This window comes from Lipotes vexillifer, unplaced genomic scaffold (assembly GCF_000442215.2).
Source record: "Lipotes vexillifer unplaced genomic scaffold, Lipotes_vexillifer_v1.1 scaffold469, whole genome shotgun sequence".
NCBI classification, from domain to species: Eukaryota; Metazoa; Chordata; class Mammalia; order Artiodactyla; family Lipotidae; genus Lipotes; species Lipotes vexillifer.
Window position 1 is genome coordinate 2,926,825 of NW_006788006.1, and position 16,183 is coordinate 2,943,007.

The 16,183-nt window shown below is 57.8% G+C and overlaps 1 protein-coding gene across 1 annotated transcript in view; it reads left to right on the top strand.

Moving 5' to 3' along the window:
• Positions 1-378: 378 nt before the first annotated feature.
• MAST3 (microtubule associated serine/threonine kinase 3) overlaps positions 379-16,183 on the top strand; it is a 23,294-nt gene continuing 7,489 nt past the window's right edge. Inside the window, exons 1-18 of the mRNA XM_007461039.1 lie at positions 379-467; positions 3,248-3,336; positions 3,418-3,490; positions 4,228-4,306; positions 4,981-5,141; positions 5,341-5,416; positions 5,706-5,915; positions 6,014-6,115; positions 6,390-6,522; positions 8,027-8,091; positions 8,517-8,602; positions 9,463-9,671; positions 10,352-10,490; positions 13,054-13,186; positions 13,342-13,507; positions 14,053-14,154; positions 15,096-15,218; positions 16,080-16,182. Coding sequence (XP_007461101.1) covers positions 379-467; positions 3,248-3,336; positions 3,418-3,490; positions 4,228-4,306; positions 4,981-5,141; positions 5,341-5,416; positions 5,706-5,915; positions 6,014-6,115; positions 6,390-6,522; positions 8,027-8,091; positions 8,517-8,602; positions 9,463-9,671; positions 10,352-10,490; positions 13,054-13,186; positions 13,342-13,507; positions 14,053-14,154; positions 15,096-15,218; positions 16,080-16,182 — 2,138 coding nt within the window. The remainder of the gene's footprint in view (positions 468-3,247; positions 3,337-3,417; positions 3,491-4,227; positions 4,307-4,980; positions 5,142-5,340; positions 5,417-5,705; positions 5,916-6,013; positions 6,116-6,389; positions 6,523-8,026; positions 8,092-8,516; positions 8,603-9,462; positions 9,672-10,351; positions 10,491-13,053; positions 13,187-13,341; positions 13,508-14,052; positions 14,155-15,095; positions 15,219-16,079; position 16,183) is intronic.

Consider the following 16,183-nt stretch of genomic DNA (forward strand, 5'->3'; position numbering starts at 1 on the left):
CCCGCCACCCAGGCACGCCCACCGCCCCCCCCCCGCCCCCCGCACCCCTGGCACCGTCCCGCCCCTCCGCCCGCGGCCATGGCAACGTCACGCCCACCAGCCAACACGCGGGTTCGCAGGTCTTGCTTCCGCGTCGCTCGCCCCACCCCGCCAGGCCAGGCCCCGCCCCCGCGCTGTCCTGGGCGGGGTTCCAGACCTCGCTCCCGGGCTCGCGCTTCCTCCTCGCCCCCCACGCCGAGCCCCGCGGCTCGTGCCCCGCCCCTCACCGCGGGGCTCCCGGGGCAGATACCGCCGTGAAGGTTCGCGTCCCGCCGCCGCTGGTTGCGCCCGCGCGCCTCTCGGGCCTCTGGCGGCGGCGGCGGCACAAAGGGAAGCAGCATGTCCGATCCTAGCTACTGGACGGCGGTGGCGGCGCCCGGCCACCGGAGCCGCCTGGCCAAGGGCGCGCTGCTGCAGCGCTCCAAAAGGTAGGGGGCTTCGCGCGGGCAAAGGCGCGGCGGCCGACCGAGCAGACACGAGTTGCCAAAAGTGTGTCTCGGCAGCGCGGGGAGGGCCACTGTGTGCGGCGGTAGGGGGAAGTGGGCGGATGCTTTGGGATCCAGGTATCCCCTGGGGTCCCAGGCACCTTCCTTTCACCGCTCCTTACCCAAATTGGGATGTCTGTCCGCCGGGGTCGCAGCTCAGGTGGTGACAGAAGCAGCAGGGATTTGGGACTGAATCAGGATTCGAACCTGTCCTCTGGGCAGACCTGGGGAAGAGCTTCTTGGAAAAACTGAGGCTGTTTAGTCCCTGGGGCCCAGTCAGCGGAAGCAAATATTCAGAAGCAAATATTTGCTGCAGGAGGATGGTGTGCGTGTCGGTTATGGGGGGGTGGGGGGAAATCGCGGTGTTCTATCCAGAGCAAAGTGGAGTCTCAGTTTCTCCTGAAAGGCAGAGAAGCTAAGTGAGGGCTGTGAGCTCTGCTGGACCTGCGTTGAAATTCCAGCTCAGCCACTGTCAGGCTGTGTGCCTTCAGGCAGTTCCTTAACCTCTCTGTGCTTGAGTGTCTCACCAGTGCTTGGTCAGGGCACCAGAGGGGAGCACAAGCAAAGGCTGGGCGGTGGAACCAGCTGCTGGAGGACCTTGAATGACTAATCCAGGGTTTAGGCTCTTCTCCCAGAACCTGGAGAGCCACAGAAGGCTCATGGGCACCTCAGGGATCAGGTGCAGGAAACTGGCCTCAGGCCCCTCTTTTCTGACATAATTCTCACTCTCTGTTGTGCCACAGGGCTGGTTATTGAAAAACTAGGCAGCTTCTCAGGGTCCTGGGCCTTCTCCAGGGAGGGCTGAGCACACAGTTGGTGCTCAGTAGTTGCCCGGGAATTGAACAGTTGATGCCCAGTTCCCCTTTGAGATCTCAGATTTGGTTGTTTTCAAGAAAGCCCTGCCTGAGAGCAAGAGGGAGGCTCCCAGTGTTTTTCCCAAATGCTGTTGGAAGTGAAAAATGATGCATTGGGGTGCAGTGTGGGGGTGAGGGGCTGGAAGAGGATGTGGGCTGTCGGATGTGTGTGTGTTGGGGGGGTGGTGACAGGAAGTTTTGCAGGAACCTGTGGGTTTCGCTTTTGCTTTTGCATCTCAGACTAGAGGACAATCTCTGTGGCTGATGACATCTGTGGCCTCAGTTTTCCAGGCTGGGAAATGGGTGCAGCTGGTCTCTCCCTCCTCTGGGCTTATTGGTATTGGCAGACGTTGGTGATTTAATTCGCTGGAGAGGCATTGCTTGTCCTCCCACCATGCACCAGGCCCTGTGAGTAATGTCAGGAGAAAGAAGACAATATACGTACGTGCCACAATTTACCCAGTGCCAGGCCCAAAGCTGAGCACTGTGTATGCACCTTTGCAAAGTATACAGATGGGGAAATAGGCTCAGCAGAGCAGCTGCACATGCAGCCGTGGATAGGCTGAACCCCTCCTCCGTGCATGTCTTGTCTCCTGAGACGGTTGCTGACCTCACTCTCCTTGGCCTGCACTGTGCCTTCTGCCTGGGACGCCATTCCTGGCCCTGTGAGGCCCCGAGGTGTCATCTCTCCCTCCCTGAGCAGTCCTCCCGCCAAGGCTGGGCTGCGTTGGCGGCTCAGGCTGTGTGGGCTGATGCACTTGTCGAGAGCAATCGTTGCCGGGCGACTGCTGCAGTGGGTGGGGGGGACCGTGTCGCTCCCAACTTCCCTCTGCCAGGGCGGGGGCTGGGGCCAGGGCACATGTGGGAATTACTGGCAAGGGTAGGGTGGGGGGCGCCTGGGCCAGGGGTCTGGCGGCCAGCAGGGAGCTGGGATGAAGGGAGGAAAACGTGGGCCAAAGTTCGGCAGAACAGGGACTTCCCTGATGGTCCGGTGGGTAAGACTCAGTGCTCCCAATGCAGGGGGGGCCCCAGGTTCGATCCCTGGTCGGGGAGCTAGATCCCACATGCTGCAACTAAAAGATCCCATGTGCCACAACGAAGATCCCACGTGCCGAAACTAAGACCCGGTGTAGCCAAAATAAAATAAATAAATAAACAAATATTTTTTTAAAAAAAACATTCTTTGAAAAAAAAAAAAAAAGTTTGGTAGAACAAGAACAGGACCCAATGTGCAAGATGCTGGCTTTAGGGTTTCCAAGGATCAGATTGGTGTTTTAGGGGGATCTTGGGGAGGGGTTCTGCTCAGAGATTGGAGCAGTGGCCCTGGGAAAAGGTGCATAAAATGGAGTGGGCGCTGCCTCAACCCACCTGTGGGTTCCAGGATCCTCTCCAACCTCTGCCTTATTTGCCATTGTTCCTGGTAGTGGCCACGATGTGGGCAAGGCTGTGGGGGCTGGATTGTGGAGCAACCTTTCCCCCCCTCCCCTGGCATTGCGCGGCATGCGGAACTTCCCCCACCAGAGATTGAACCCGTGCCCCCTGCATTGGATGTGTGGAGTTTTAACCACTGGACCGCCAGGGAAGTCCTGGGCGTGGGATTGTGAACACAGAAGCTGGAGAAGCTGGGCCAGGGCCATGATGTTGCAGCGGGGCGGTCCGCCTGGGGAGCAGAGAGAGAGTGGTCACCCCCAGCTTCCTGTCCTGCCCTGAAGCCATCACCCATGTGCTCCCAGCTGAGCAAGTGGTCCTGTGAAGCAGGAGTCCTGGACCTGAGCATGTGGTCCTGGAACTGAGCATGTGGTCCTGGACCTGAGCATGTGGCCCTGTGAAGCAGGAGTCCTGGACTTGTCCCCACCTCCCCCCCCACAGCTGCCGCAGCGGGAACCGCAAGAGCCTGGTGGTAGGAACGCCCTCGCCGACCCTTTCCCGGCCCCTGTCACCACTGTCCATCCCAACAGGTGAGCGCGGGGGCAAGCCGGGCAGGGTGGGAGTGTCCTGTCTCCACCCCCACTGACTCAGTTCCCCCAACTCCTCCTCAGCAGGCAGCAGCCCCCTGGATAGTCCTCGGAACTTCTCAGCTGCATCTGCTGTCAACTTCCCTTTTGCCCGGAGGTGGGTGGTCTCCGGCTTTGGGGGATGGTGTTGACGTGATGGGCGAGGGGACAGGCAGGGGCATGCACCTGGTGGCTGGACCTGCCTCCTCATTAGCCTTTTCCCCACCCCTGGCCTCTGCCCTGCTGTGGTCTCTCCTCTGGCTTCCGCCCCTGGCAAATGCACACATGCACGCATGGTCTCCTGCAGCCACATCCCGAGCACAGACAGGTAATTTCTATGAGCCCTCCGGGAGGGGCAGGGGGAGGGGGTGGCACGGCTTGGTCCAGGAATCACTCATTCACTGAAAGTTGTTAATTCACTTAACAAGACCTGATGGAGGACCTGTAATGTGCCAGGCACTTAGATGTCACTTATTCATTCAACAACGTTTATTCAGTGCCTGCTGGATGCCATGCCCTACACTGGGGGCTGAGGAATGGGAGGCTGGACTTTGGCCCTCAGGGAGTCCTCAGTCTGGTGGGAGTGGCCAGCGTGTACTCCAGCAGCTGCAACTCAGAGAGCAGCTTTGATGGGGGACGCACTGGCCGCTGGCGTCAGGGAAGACTTCCCGGAGGAGGCAGCTGAAGAACAAGGAGAAAGCACACAGTGGACTTGCTCACCCTGTATTCCTGTTCTTGGCCTTTTCAGAAGGTCCTTCCTCCAATGGGGCCAGGATCGGCCAGCCACAGTGCTTGCCCTTGGTCCCCACAAGCTGCAGGGGCCATGCCTTCCTTCCAACTTCTCATTCTCTCCAGGGCCGACGGCAGAAGATGGTCCCTCGCGTCCCTCCCGTCTTCTGGCTATGGAACCAACACGCCCAGCTCCACTGTCTCGGTACCCACAAGTCCTACCTTGGCAGGCAGACAGGGGAGTGCCAGGTTGGGGATGGGGAAGACACGTCTTTGGGGTTTTTTTTTTTTTGCGGTACGCGGGCCTCTCACTGTTGTGGCCTCTCCCGTTGCGGAGCACAGGCTCCGGACGCGCAGGCTCAGCGGCCATGGCTCATGGGCCCAGCCGCTCTGCGGCATGTGGGATCTTCCCGGACCAGGGCACGAACCCGTGTCCCCTGCATCGGCAGGCGGATTCTCAACCACTGCGCCACCTGGGAAGCCCCTTTGGGGTTTTTTTTAAGGTGTTGGATAGTTATCCAATCATCAGACATCCTGGCTGGCCCCTCTGTGCCCCATTTTGGGCAATGTTGGGGCATCCATGAAAGGACCCAGCCTCAGCCCCAAGGGACTCCTGGTCCAGGATACACAGATATCCTCATCCTTGTGTGGTCAGGGAAGGCCTGGTCAGAGGGGCTCTTGGGGCTGCCAAGGGAGCAGGTAGGGAAGGTTTCCTGGAAGAGGGGACATCAAAGCTGGAGTTTTGAGGGATGCATAGGAGCTAGGCAGGAGAGTTACCATCTGATGACCAGCAGACAGCCTGAGCCTTGAGGGGTAATGCTGGGGTCCTGGCTGTGGCACTGACCATGAACCCATGGCCCCGATACCCCCTCCTGCCAGTCGAGCTCATCCTCCAGGGAGCGCCTCCACCAGCTTCCTTTCCAGCCGACTCCGGACGAACTATGCTTCCTGTCCAAGCATTTCCGCAGCTCAGAGAGCATGGCTGATGAGGAGGGCGGCCACCACTCACCTCACCTTCGGCCCCGCTCCCGCAGCCTCAGGTGGGCCTCGACCTCTGACCCCAGCCCCAGCCCCTCCCTGGGCTGGCTTTGGGACCCACATCGTGGCTCCTCCTCCACCTTTGGTCGGGACAGTGCACAAGCCTGGCCTCCAGCCCTTGGCCCTCAGACCTGACTCAGCCGCCCTTCCCTGGGCTGTGTTTTGTGTCCCATATCATAAGCCAGTTGTCCCCTCCTTCAGCCCTGGACGCACAACAGGCGCCTTCGACAATGAGATCGTCATGATGAATCACGTGTACCGGGAGAGATTCCCCAAGGTGGGCAGTGCCTGGCGGCTAGACCAGCCCCAGCTCCCTCCATGTTGCTGTCCCTCCAATGGCACCTGCTGTCTTCCTGGCTGCGTCCCCCCTATCTGTCCACTTCTGTTTTTCCCTGTCTCTCTGTCTCAAACTCCCCCCTCCCCCACCCGCACCTATACACGTTGCTTCCTTTCCTCCAATCTTTGGACCCCATTGTCACATGTTCTCTCCCGCCCGCATCCGCGCATGTCGCTCCCCAGCCCCATCCAATGACCAGGTCACCCCATCTCCCCGGCTCCCTGCCCAGGCCACAGCACAGATGGAGGGCCGTCTGCAGGAGTTTCTGGCCGCCTTCTCACCCGGCGCCCGGCTGGCACTGGCTGACGGCGTCCTGGGTTTCATCCACCACCAAATCATCGAGCTGGCCCGCGACTGCCTGGCCAAGTCTGGAGAGGCTCTTGTCACCTCCCGCTACTTCCTGGAGATGCAGGAGAAGCTGGAGAGGCTGCTGCAGGATGTGCGTGGGAGCAGGGGAGCGCAGGGTTTAGCGGTCCCCAAGGAGGGCAGGGCGGGACCAAGGGCCTGCGGATGACGCTACCACCCATCTGCCCCCAGGCCCATGAGCGCTCAGACAGTGAGGAAGTTGGCTTCATTGTCCAGCTTGTCCGGAAGCTGTTGGTCATCATCTCGCGGCCAGCGAGGCTCCTCGAGTGCCTGGTGAGTGTCTTGGCACATGGCCAGGTGCCAGGCTGAGTCCAGGCACCCAACAGTCCTGCTGAGATACAAGAGACAGGCCCCATCGTATAGGGCTTTGAGAGGAATGCTGGGGGCTTCCGGGCTGCGGCGGGCTTCCCAGAGGAGGGGCCGGGAGCTAAGATCCCGGGGATGAGTTGGAGCCACTGGTGAGGATGCTTCAGACAGAGGGAGCGGCGTGTGCAAAGGCCTGCAGGTGGGACCAGGCCTCGGCTGACCAACCCCTCTGCACCCCCAGGAATTTGACCCTGAGGAGTTTTACCACCTGCTGGAGGCTGCCGAAGGCCAGGCCCGCGAGGGCCAGGGCATCAAGACGGACCTGCCGCGGTACATCATTGGGCAGCTGGGCCTGGCTAAGGACCCCCTCCAGGGTGAGCTGGGGGTGGGGCAGAAAGAAGAAACGGGGCGAGATTGCGGTGGAGCCAGAATTCCAACCCACGCCCACCTGACTCCAGAGCCGCCGCACTGTCCTTCCTCTCTCTCTGGCCCTGTCCCCAGCCACCTGCAGGGCATATTATGGGGAAAGTGCCCAGGATTCCGGGCTAAGGTGGCCACAAGTTGGAGCCCCTGACCTGCCAGGTCCTCAAATGCTAAGTCAGGTTGGGCCAGGGTGCATTCACGTTGTCCTGTGAATTCACAAAGCACTTTCCCAATTTCATCCTACTGTGGCCCGGGAAGTGGGAGTCAGACGGGGCAGCCCATGGGCACGACCGAGGTGGCCAAGAACCCCCCCAGCCAGGACAGGGGAACAACCGAGACATGGCGCTAGGGGAGCATTGAACCTGGCCTGGTCCAGGGGTGGTTGGGGGAGCTCTGAGAAGAGAGGATATTCAGCCTGGGGCCTGGAGGATGGAAAGGTGTGCAGATTTAGGGGAGAGAGAAAATGAACCGGGCAGGGGGAATGGTGAAGGCAAAGGTCCTGAGGTGGGTCTGTGTCTGGCGTGTTGGAAGAGCAGCGAGGAAAGGGGTGTGGCTGAGGAAGGAGGGGAGCTGGGGGGAGGCGACGGGGTCAGCAGGGACCAGCCGCAGTGGCCAGCGTCCACTGGGATTGGGCTGCCATTGTCCCCATTTAAAGCTGGAGAGACTGAAGCTCCGGGCAGATGAGATTGAGCTGGGGCTCAGGCCCAGGCGTGCCCGAGACCAGATCGCCCGTGGACTAGCCGTGTGGCCGCAGCCAACCTCTTTTCTGTCTCGTGAAGATGACACAGGTGGCACTGTGGGTGGGCCTGGGTGTCAGAGGAAACACGAAGTGGCCAGGCAGGCAGGTGGCAGCTGAGGCTGCGGGGGCAGATCATCTACCCAGCACCGCGCAGTGGGCCCGCTGACAGTGGGACGGGTAGGCTGCATTTGAACCTGGGCCTCCCTCACCCTGAGGCTCACTGCCTCATCTTAGCCTTGCTCTGTGACCGCAAGACACTGTCTTCATGGCCACCGTCACTGCTGTTGTTCACCAACTGCACACTCCCACCCGGGGCCACCCCTCTGCTAAGCCCCAGGGCTGGAAACTAAGGGCGCTCGCCTGGGCCATGCCCTGAGCTGAGGAGGATGTTAGGAGCCATCACCCAGAGGGGCAGCGTCACAGCCGGTGTTCACAGGCCCAAGACTTGGGGCCAGGGTTCAAGGTAGGCTGAGCATTCGGAGTCTGGGCTTCCCACTGGCCCTTCTAGAAGGTTCCTTAGTCGTTGTTCAGTCCAGCTTCCTGGGTTTGACCGACACCTAGACGCAGTAGGGGCTGAATGACAGTATCGTGGGAGCTGGTCAGGGGAGGCACCATTTCCCCAGCCCAGGATGAGCCCTGGAGGCCTCCGGAAGTGTCTGGGTGGCCGAGGGGCAGGGCTCAGAAACCCCATTTGAGGCTCCTCCCTCATTTTACAGAGACGGTGCCTCTGAGTCACCTTGATGACAGTGGAGGACAGCCCCCAGCACCGGAGTCCCCAGAAGTAAGACGCAGAGCTTTGGCGGCCCCACCTGTCTTGTTCTTCTGACGGTAGACCAGGTGGCCATGAGAAGGGCTGGGTTTGCTGTTTGCTAAGGTTTTGCATACAGCAGGTGCTTAATGAACGCCTGTGACTTTGGGGGGGTGGTGGGGGCAGGTGAGACTGCCCTGCCATGGAGGTTGGGCAGGGTAGGGTTGGAGGGGGCACTGGAAAGGGGAGCTTTGCAGAGTGTGTAGGAGTTTTCTGGAAGGAGGGCATGCGTGGCTTAAGCAAAAGCTCAAACTTGGAAGCTGAGTTTGAGAAGTTTGTATAGGAGAAGAGGTAGCGTCAGGTGCCAGGACCAGCAGTTGGGACTTGGGGGCAGGAAAAACACAGCCTGCTCAGCAGTGGGGCAGGACCCTGACCCCTCTTGCTACCCCCGCCCCCAGAGTCGTGCCCTGGTCGGCCCTTCACGGAGGAAGCCCTGTGAGAGCGACTTCGAGACTATCAAACTCATTAGCAATGGGGCCTACGGGTGAGTCCTTGGGTACCCCGCAGACCCATTTCTCAGATGCCCATGGGGATGGCTGAAGCCCACACAGCCCCTGAGTGTGCAGACAGGGAAACTGAGACCTGAAGAGGGAAGTGGAGGCACAAAACAGCAGGGGCATGGCCTTGGAAGGGCTTGTCCATGATCTAGGTCCTTACTTACCCCAGGTGTTTGGGGTTCTAGAAATCTGGGGATTGAGCAAGGGGAAAGATGGCCACACGATGGCAGTAGCGTGCGCCAAGCATTCTTTAAGTGCCGCTTTGACAGATTTGCTTTGGGGGTGGGGGGAGGAGTCCCTCACAGCATAAGACCGTTGTGGGGTCTGGGACGGAGGGGGGCTTGCGGAGGAGGCTTCTGTGTCCAGGCTTATGTGTATGCAGCACAGTGGGGGGTCTCTGGGTCAGAGAGCTCCACAGGGCAGGAGCAGCTTGGGGTCTTTAATAGCCCCAGCGTTTATCTTATCTACAAGGTATGCAAAACCAGCAGGTTCTAAATGGCTAAAAATCTGCTTATTTGACTTGTAGTTAAAGCGATTTGAGTGTGTGCCAGCGGGGCTTTTGAGCTAACGGGTCTCAGTCGGCTGTGAAGAAATAAACAACCTAGGGGTCATCTTTGGCTCTTTATGTGACACCAGGGAGAGTGGCTTAAACCCACAGGGTGACCGCTTTGGGAGAAGGGAGGGCCGGGTAAAGAGAACAGGTGTCCCGGGTGGAGGGCACAGCACAGGCAAAGGCACAGAGGGTTGGGTTCTGGACCCAGGTCGGGTCCCAGTGCTTGCCGGGACCTGGATCTCGGGCCTCAGTGAGCCCAGCTCCCCCCCTCCACCCCGCCCCACCCCGCCCCAGGGCCGTCTACCTGGTGCGGCACCGGGAAACGAGGCAGCGCTTTGCCATCAAGAAGATCAACAAGCAGAACCTGATCCTTCGCAACCAGATCCAACAGGTCTTCGTGGAGCGCGACATCCTCACCTTCGCTGAGAATCCGTTTGTGGTCAGCATGTTCTGCTCGTTCGAGACCCGGCGTCACTTGTGCATGGTTATGGAGTATGTGGAAGGTGCGGTCACTGGGGCTTGCATGCCTCCAGAGCAATGGAGAGCTTACTCCTTATCCAGAAGAAATACCTTATCCCTCCTTTGATCAAGCCCGCAGTCTGCTCTGTCCTCCATGGGGTCCCAGCCTGCCTTGGGGGACCCTCAGTCTGTGGTGGGGGACCCAGCCTCAAGGAGTTGGAACTGGGGGATCCCAAAGAGAAATGTGAGGGCAGGACTCTAGGGTACAGGTGTAGGATGGACAGCCTAGGCAGGAGGGACTGGTGGGCAAGGGCCTAGAGGCTAGAGCAGCGAAGGGAGGGAGGCGTGCGTCCGAAGGACTAGGCGGGTTGGGGGCCAGGATGAGGAGTTGTGGGATCAGGTTTGCAGTTCAGGAAAGAGCAGGGCCTTCAGGTAAGTGCAGGACATGCATTTACCAAGCTGCTGCCGGGTGAGCAGAGGGAGCATGCACTTAGGAGGCACCAGCTGTATACAGGGGAAGGGACTGTGCACTTAACAGAGCTGCTGCCCTGCCAGGGGAAAATCAGAAGGCAGGGTCTGCCTATCCTCCCGCCCCTCCCAGGTCCCCACCCCAATTCAGGACAGATTGCAGACACTTTGCAGAAGGTGGGGAGGGCACATAGGCACAAGTCTGGGCACGGCTGTAGAGCCGAGGGCCTCTGTGAGCACGTCCACCCCTCTGCAGGCGGCGACTGTGCCACGCTCCTAAAGAACATGGGCCCGCTGCCCGTGGATATGGCCCGCATGTACTTTGCCGAGACGGTGCTCGCGCTGGAGTACCTGCACAACTATGGCATCGTGCACAGGGACCTCAAGCCAGACAAGTGAGTGGGCCTGGCTCTCAGGGGGCGGGGCTCAGAGTAGCCTGGGGGCGGGGCCTCTGAGTGGGTCTGGGACTGCTCAGGAGCCCCACCATCTAGATTCTGCTGGCATCATGGGCCCCCTGCTGGTAGAAAGCAGGGATCTTGGCAATGTTGAGCACCTGGTGTGTACTGAAGAGAGCAGGTATTTAATACGCACCTGCTGTGTGCAGGGGAAGGACAGTGCACTTATCGAGGTGCTGGCCAGGCAAAATGAGGGGGCACAGACTGGACAGGGGAAGGGACGATGCACTCACAGAGCTGCTGCCACACAAGGGAAGTGAACATGCACTTATGAGGCACCAGCTATATACAAAGAGCAGGGACATGCACTTTGCAAGACCTTATGTGTAGAGAAAGGGACTGCATGTCTTGAGCTCCTGCTGTGTATTAGTGCAGGGAAGAAAGAGAGTCCTAGGGTGTTTATTTTATCCTAGTTTCTAGTAAGCACCTACTGAGTGCCCGGTGCTCTCTGGGTGACTGAAAAATTCAAGTGTGAGTGTGAATAATCCCTCATGCTTTGTAACCCTTCCATAATTTTCAAAGCACTCTTCCCTACATTAGTTGAGCACCTCCTGTGTACAGAGGAAAGGGCTGCTCTTTCATCAAGTGCCCTTTGGATACCAGGCAAGAAGTGTGAGTTTCTCAGGTACTTGCCATGTGGAGGTGTGGACATAAGCATTAAGAGTCTGCATGTTTTCAGGGCATCTTGTAGTTTGCAAGTGGCTTAGAAAACAAAGCACCTGTATTTGGCACCTGCTGTATACCTGGGCCTGTGCTCACCGTTTTAAGGAACCCAGACGGCGGTATAGCTAACTTCTCACACACTGATGACCCTTTTGAGTTTATAAAGCACATTTTTTAGCTGGTGGTATTTAATGGGCACCAGCTATGTAAAGGTGATCAGAACAACAGTTATTAGGCAATGACTGTGTGTCAGTCCGCGAACCCTGCAGCTATCTTTTTATAAAGTTTTTATGTTGAGGTCAGCATGCATTGAGCACCTACTGTGTGCCAGGGACATGGGTCTCTTTCCAATGGAGGTACTTGCTATGTGGAGGCGTGAAGAGCCCCACATGTTTTCAGGGCCTTAAGAGCCCTGCATGTTTTCAGGGCATCTTGTTGTTTGCGTGTGGCTTAGAAAACAAAGCAAATGTGTGTTGGCATCTGCTGTGTTCCTGGGCCTCTGTGCTCGACACTCTAAGGCTGCTTGCTTTGTGCCCATTGGGCCTCTGTGGGATCATCCTGGAGTGGGATCTTCCAAGTGTCCCCAAGGCAGGGCCTGCCCCTCCCAAGCTCAGGACCCTCATCTGAAAAACGGTGTGAGAAGGTGCAGCCCTGGAGGGTTCAGGGAGGGATAGGCCCGCACAGTAGGTGCTCCAGAAAAATATTTTTTCCTCTTTGCTTCGGAAAATTTCAAATACACCCCAAGTCAGGAGAAGGTACATTTGTTTGCTAGGGTTGCCCTAACAAAGTACCACAGACTCGGGGGCTTAAACAACAGAAATTTATTCTCACAGTTCTGGAGGCCAGAAGTCCAAGATCAAGGTGTCGGCAGGGCCGTGCTCCCTCTGAAGGTGATGGGGAAGGATGTGTTCCAGGCCTTTCTCTTGGTTTCTGGTAGTCCCTAGGCTGTGGTGCTCCTCCTGTGTGGGTGTCTGTGTCCAAATTCCCCCTTTTTATTTTATTTGTTTATTTTTTACTTTCTAAAATATTTATTTATTTGGTTGCACTGGGTCTTAGTTGTAGCAGGTGGGCTCCTTAGTTTCGGCCCACCAGCTCCTTAGTTGCAACATGCATGTGGGATCTAGTTCCCTGACCAGGGATCGAACCTGGGCCACCTGCATTGGGAGCTCTGAGTCTTAACCACTGGACCACCACAGAAGTCCCCAGAAATTTATTTTTAAATGGGCAGATGTCCCCAGGAGGTGCATGAAAATGTGACTTTATAAAATAAAGCTGGCACATATCATTTTATCACTTAAAATATGTATATCCTTAAGCTTGCAGGAGAACATGAACAGCAGCATACATCGTAGGTGTGTAAGTTTTAAAAAACTGGTGCGCCCATGAGAGGCACAAATATTTCTGTACACAGCAGGTGCTAAAGACATGTTCACTTAACAATAGGCGCTTACAAAGTATTCAGTTTGTTAAAATCATGGATGCATGTACAAGAATATGCTGTAGATCCTCCCCAGGAGGTGTTCACAAAACGTTTTAATGCCCAGTGGGGACATGCTGTGATTCTCAGGAACTTAATTTTTGCACAGCGGAGTATACAGTAGGTGCTCAAGAGCAACACCAGATGCACCCAGTTGGTGCACAGAGATGTTTGCCAAATTTGTAATATTGCCCAAGACCCGCTGCTTCTTTCAATAACGTGATCATGCACAGGCAGTGCTTTCTGATCCATGGAGGGGTTGGGCCGCCTCCTGTAGGACCAAGTTCCGGGTGGGCGAGGGGGCGGGAGCAGCCAGGCACCTCGGGCCCCCCAGCCCTGAGCGCACCACCCGCCTGCCCACAGCCTGCTCATCACCTCGCTCGGCCACATCAAGCTAACTGACTTCGGCCTGTCTAAGATCGGGCTCATGAGTATGGCCACCAACCTCTACGAGGGCCACATCGAGAAGGACACTCGGGAGTTCGTGGACAAGCAGGTGGGCGGGGCTGCCTCCCTCTGCCCAAAGCCTGAGCCCAGGACATGGGGAAACTTTGCAGCAAAAAGGAGAAAAGAAACCATCCCTGTAATTCTACCCACACTTTCTTCCCTGGCTGGGGGCAGTCTTTCATCTCCCTGTCCCACCTGGCCCAGGTATGCGGGACGCCTGAGTACATCGCCCCCGAGGTGATCTTCCGCCAGGGCTACGGGAAGCCAGTGGACTGGTGGGCCATGGGCGTCGTCCTGTATGAATTCCTGGTGGGCTGTGTGCCATTCTTCGGAGATACCCCTGAGGAACTCTTTGGCCAGGTGGTCAGTGGTGCGTTCCCCCTGCCCTGTCGCCCGAGGTTTAAGTCTCAGCCCCACTTTGGCTCTGGTTGGTGGTCCCCCCTGTCTTTGCCGGAGAGGGGAGCAGGCCCACTTGTGGATTGGGCACCTATGGCGTGCCTGGCCCCAGCTGAGCCCTGGGGACACAGCCAAGGGCGAGAGGGACAGTAAGGGAGATAAAAAATGCCGAGGAGGGAAGGAAGCAGGAAGCAAAAAATGCCGAGGAGGGAAGGAAGCAGGAAGAAGGGAGGGGGCGGGGGGGGCAGGTGCAGGGGTACTATATTAAATAGAGAGTCACGCAGGGCCACACTGGGTGACGTGTGGGCAAAGACTTAAAGGAGCGAGAGGGAGTCACAGAGATGGATGAAGGGAAGGTGCCCAGGGCGGAGGACACAGCCAGAGCAAAGGCTGTATGGGACCAAGCCTGGTATGCTGAAGGAGCAGAGGAGGCTGATGGCTTGGAGCATAGAAAGGGGAGGTGGTAGGAGGTGCTAGGAAGCACTATCCCCTGTCCCTCATTCCCTCCTCTCATTTTAGATGAGATCATGTGGCCAGAGGGGGACGAAGCCCTTCCAGCTGACGCCCAGGACCTCATCACCAGGCTGCTCCGACAGAGCCCCCTGGACCGTCTGGGCACTGGTACGTAGGTGTGGGTGAGGCCCAGGTGGGTGTGATGGGGGCTGGGGTAAACAAGAGCTCTATTTGAGAGGCTGCATAGAGGAGGGGGACTTGAAACTGGGGTTTTGAAGGATGCATAGGAGCTCACCAAGAACTAGCATAAGATTTTGAAGAGTAGCAGGTAGCTGGGTCTGGTTCAGACAAGGGGCACTGAGGCTGTGTATATGAGCCTGCCAGGTTGCCATGGGCTGTGTCCTGCGGTCCCCAAGGCCCATCCCAGTGGATCCCACTGTCCCAAGTTTCCCCAGCTACCAAAATATTGATTAAGGGACTATTTTTTTTTTTTTTTTTTTTTTTGCGATACGCGGGCCTCTCACTGTTGCAGTCTCTCCCGTTGCGGAGCACAGGCTCCGGAAGCGCAGGCTCAGCGGCCATGGCTCACGGGCCCAGCCGCTCCACGGCATGTGGGATCCTCCCGGACCGGGGCACGAACCCGTGGTCCCCTGCATCGGCAGGCGGACTCTCAACCACTGCGCCACCAGGGAAGCCCTTGATTAAGGGACTATTTAATATTCATGCAGCCACCCATTATGTGGCCACTACAGATCACAGTCAGGATGAAGCTTGGCCACTGGACAGGACTATGGGGGCTGAGGTTGGGGAACAGGATACAGTCAACTCTGCTTCATGCAGTCAGCTCTGCTCCATGGGGTAGAAACATGTGGAAAAATCCCCCTCCTAAGGTTCTGGGGTTTCTCCAGGTGATGGGATCTCAGAGTCCAGCAGAGGGAAGAGCAGGGCCTGGGTTCTAGCCCTAGCTTGGTTCCCCTATGGGCTCTTAAAGGATGGCTCGTTTCCCCTCCCATCTTTCTGGTTCTGTGTTGGCCAAGTTTGGGTTCATAATTGGCCCAGGGGGCCATGGGGGGTGGGGACCAGCAGGGCTCAGCCAGGCGTGTCTGCAGGAGGCACCCACGAAGTAAAGCAGCACCCCTTCTTCTGGACACTGGACTGGGCGGGGCTTCTGCGACACAAGGCTGAGTTTGTGCCGCAGCTTGAAGCTGAGGACGACACCAGCTACTTTGACAGTAAGCAGGGGTCCAGGAGGTGGGCTGTGCTGTCCCACGATCTCCTGGGGTGGTGAGGGGTGTCTAACAGGGTCTCCACCCCAGCTTGGTGGCTCGCCTTGGGCCTGGAGCTTCCAACTTCCTGAGCTTTCCAAGAAGCTGGGGCATGTCTGCTGGCTGCCCCCCTGCCTGGATTTCCTATGCGTCGGAGCTCAGGAGGCTGTCGCATCACCTTGGGTTGCGGGAGGGGAAACCAAGGCACTGCGTGTGGCAGCCCTTGCCTGGGGGTCCCCCAGCAGGTTCAGCTTCCTGAGTGTCAGCCCTGACCAGGCATGGAGCCCTGCCTGTCATACAGGAGGGTGGGGTGCCTCACTCAGCTTTGGTGGAGGGGGTCCCCTCGAGCACTTCAGGTGAGCTCAGAGAAATCTCCTTCTCCCCACTCGGGGCTCTGGCCAAACACAGAGTAAACGCCCCCGGCTTCCAGTGCCTCCTCCAGAACTTGATGTGTGATCTTGGGCATGTCAGAGGTCCTCTCTGAGCATCTGTTTCCTTTTCTGTAAGATGAGGAACATCCTTTATGTTTGAGATGCACAATTTTACCTAACTCTGGGTAACCCATCTTAAGGGTGAGGAAACTGAGACACAAGAATTCCCATCCACAGTCCCACAGCTTTTAGGAACACAACTGGGATTTATTCCCAGATACTAAATCTGCCGCCCAAGCCTCCTCTGGTCCTTAAACATACCAAGCCTGGTCCCACCACAAAGCCTTTGCCGTGACAGTGTCTCCCCACATGGGAGGCCCTCCCCACATCACCCCACAGCCCCTGTGTCCACCTCCCCCAGCATCAGGTGGGCTGCACATGCCTTTCCGTCCCACAGCACGCTCAGAGCGTTACCGTCACCTGGGCTCTGAAGATGACGAGACGAATGATGAGGAGTCATCCACGGAGATCCCCCAGTTCTCATCCTGTTCCCACCGGTTC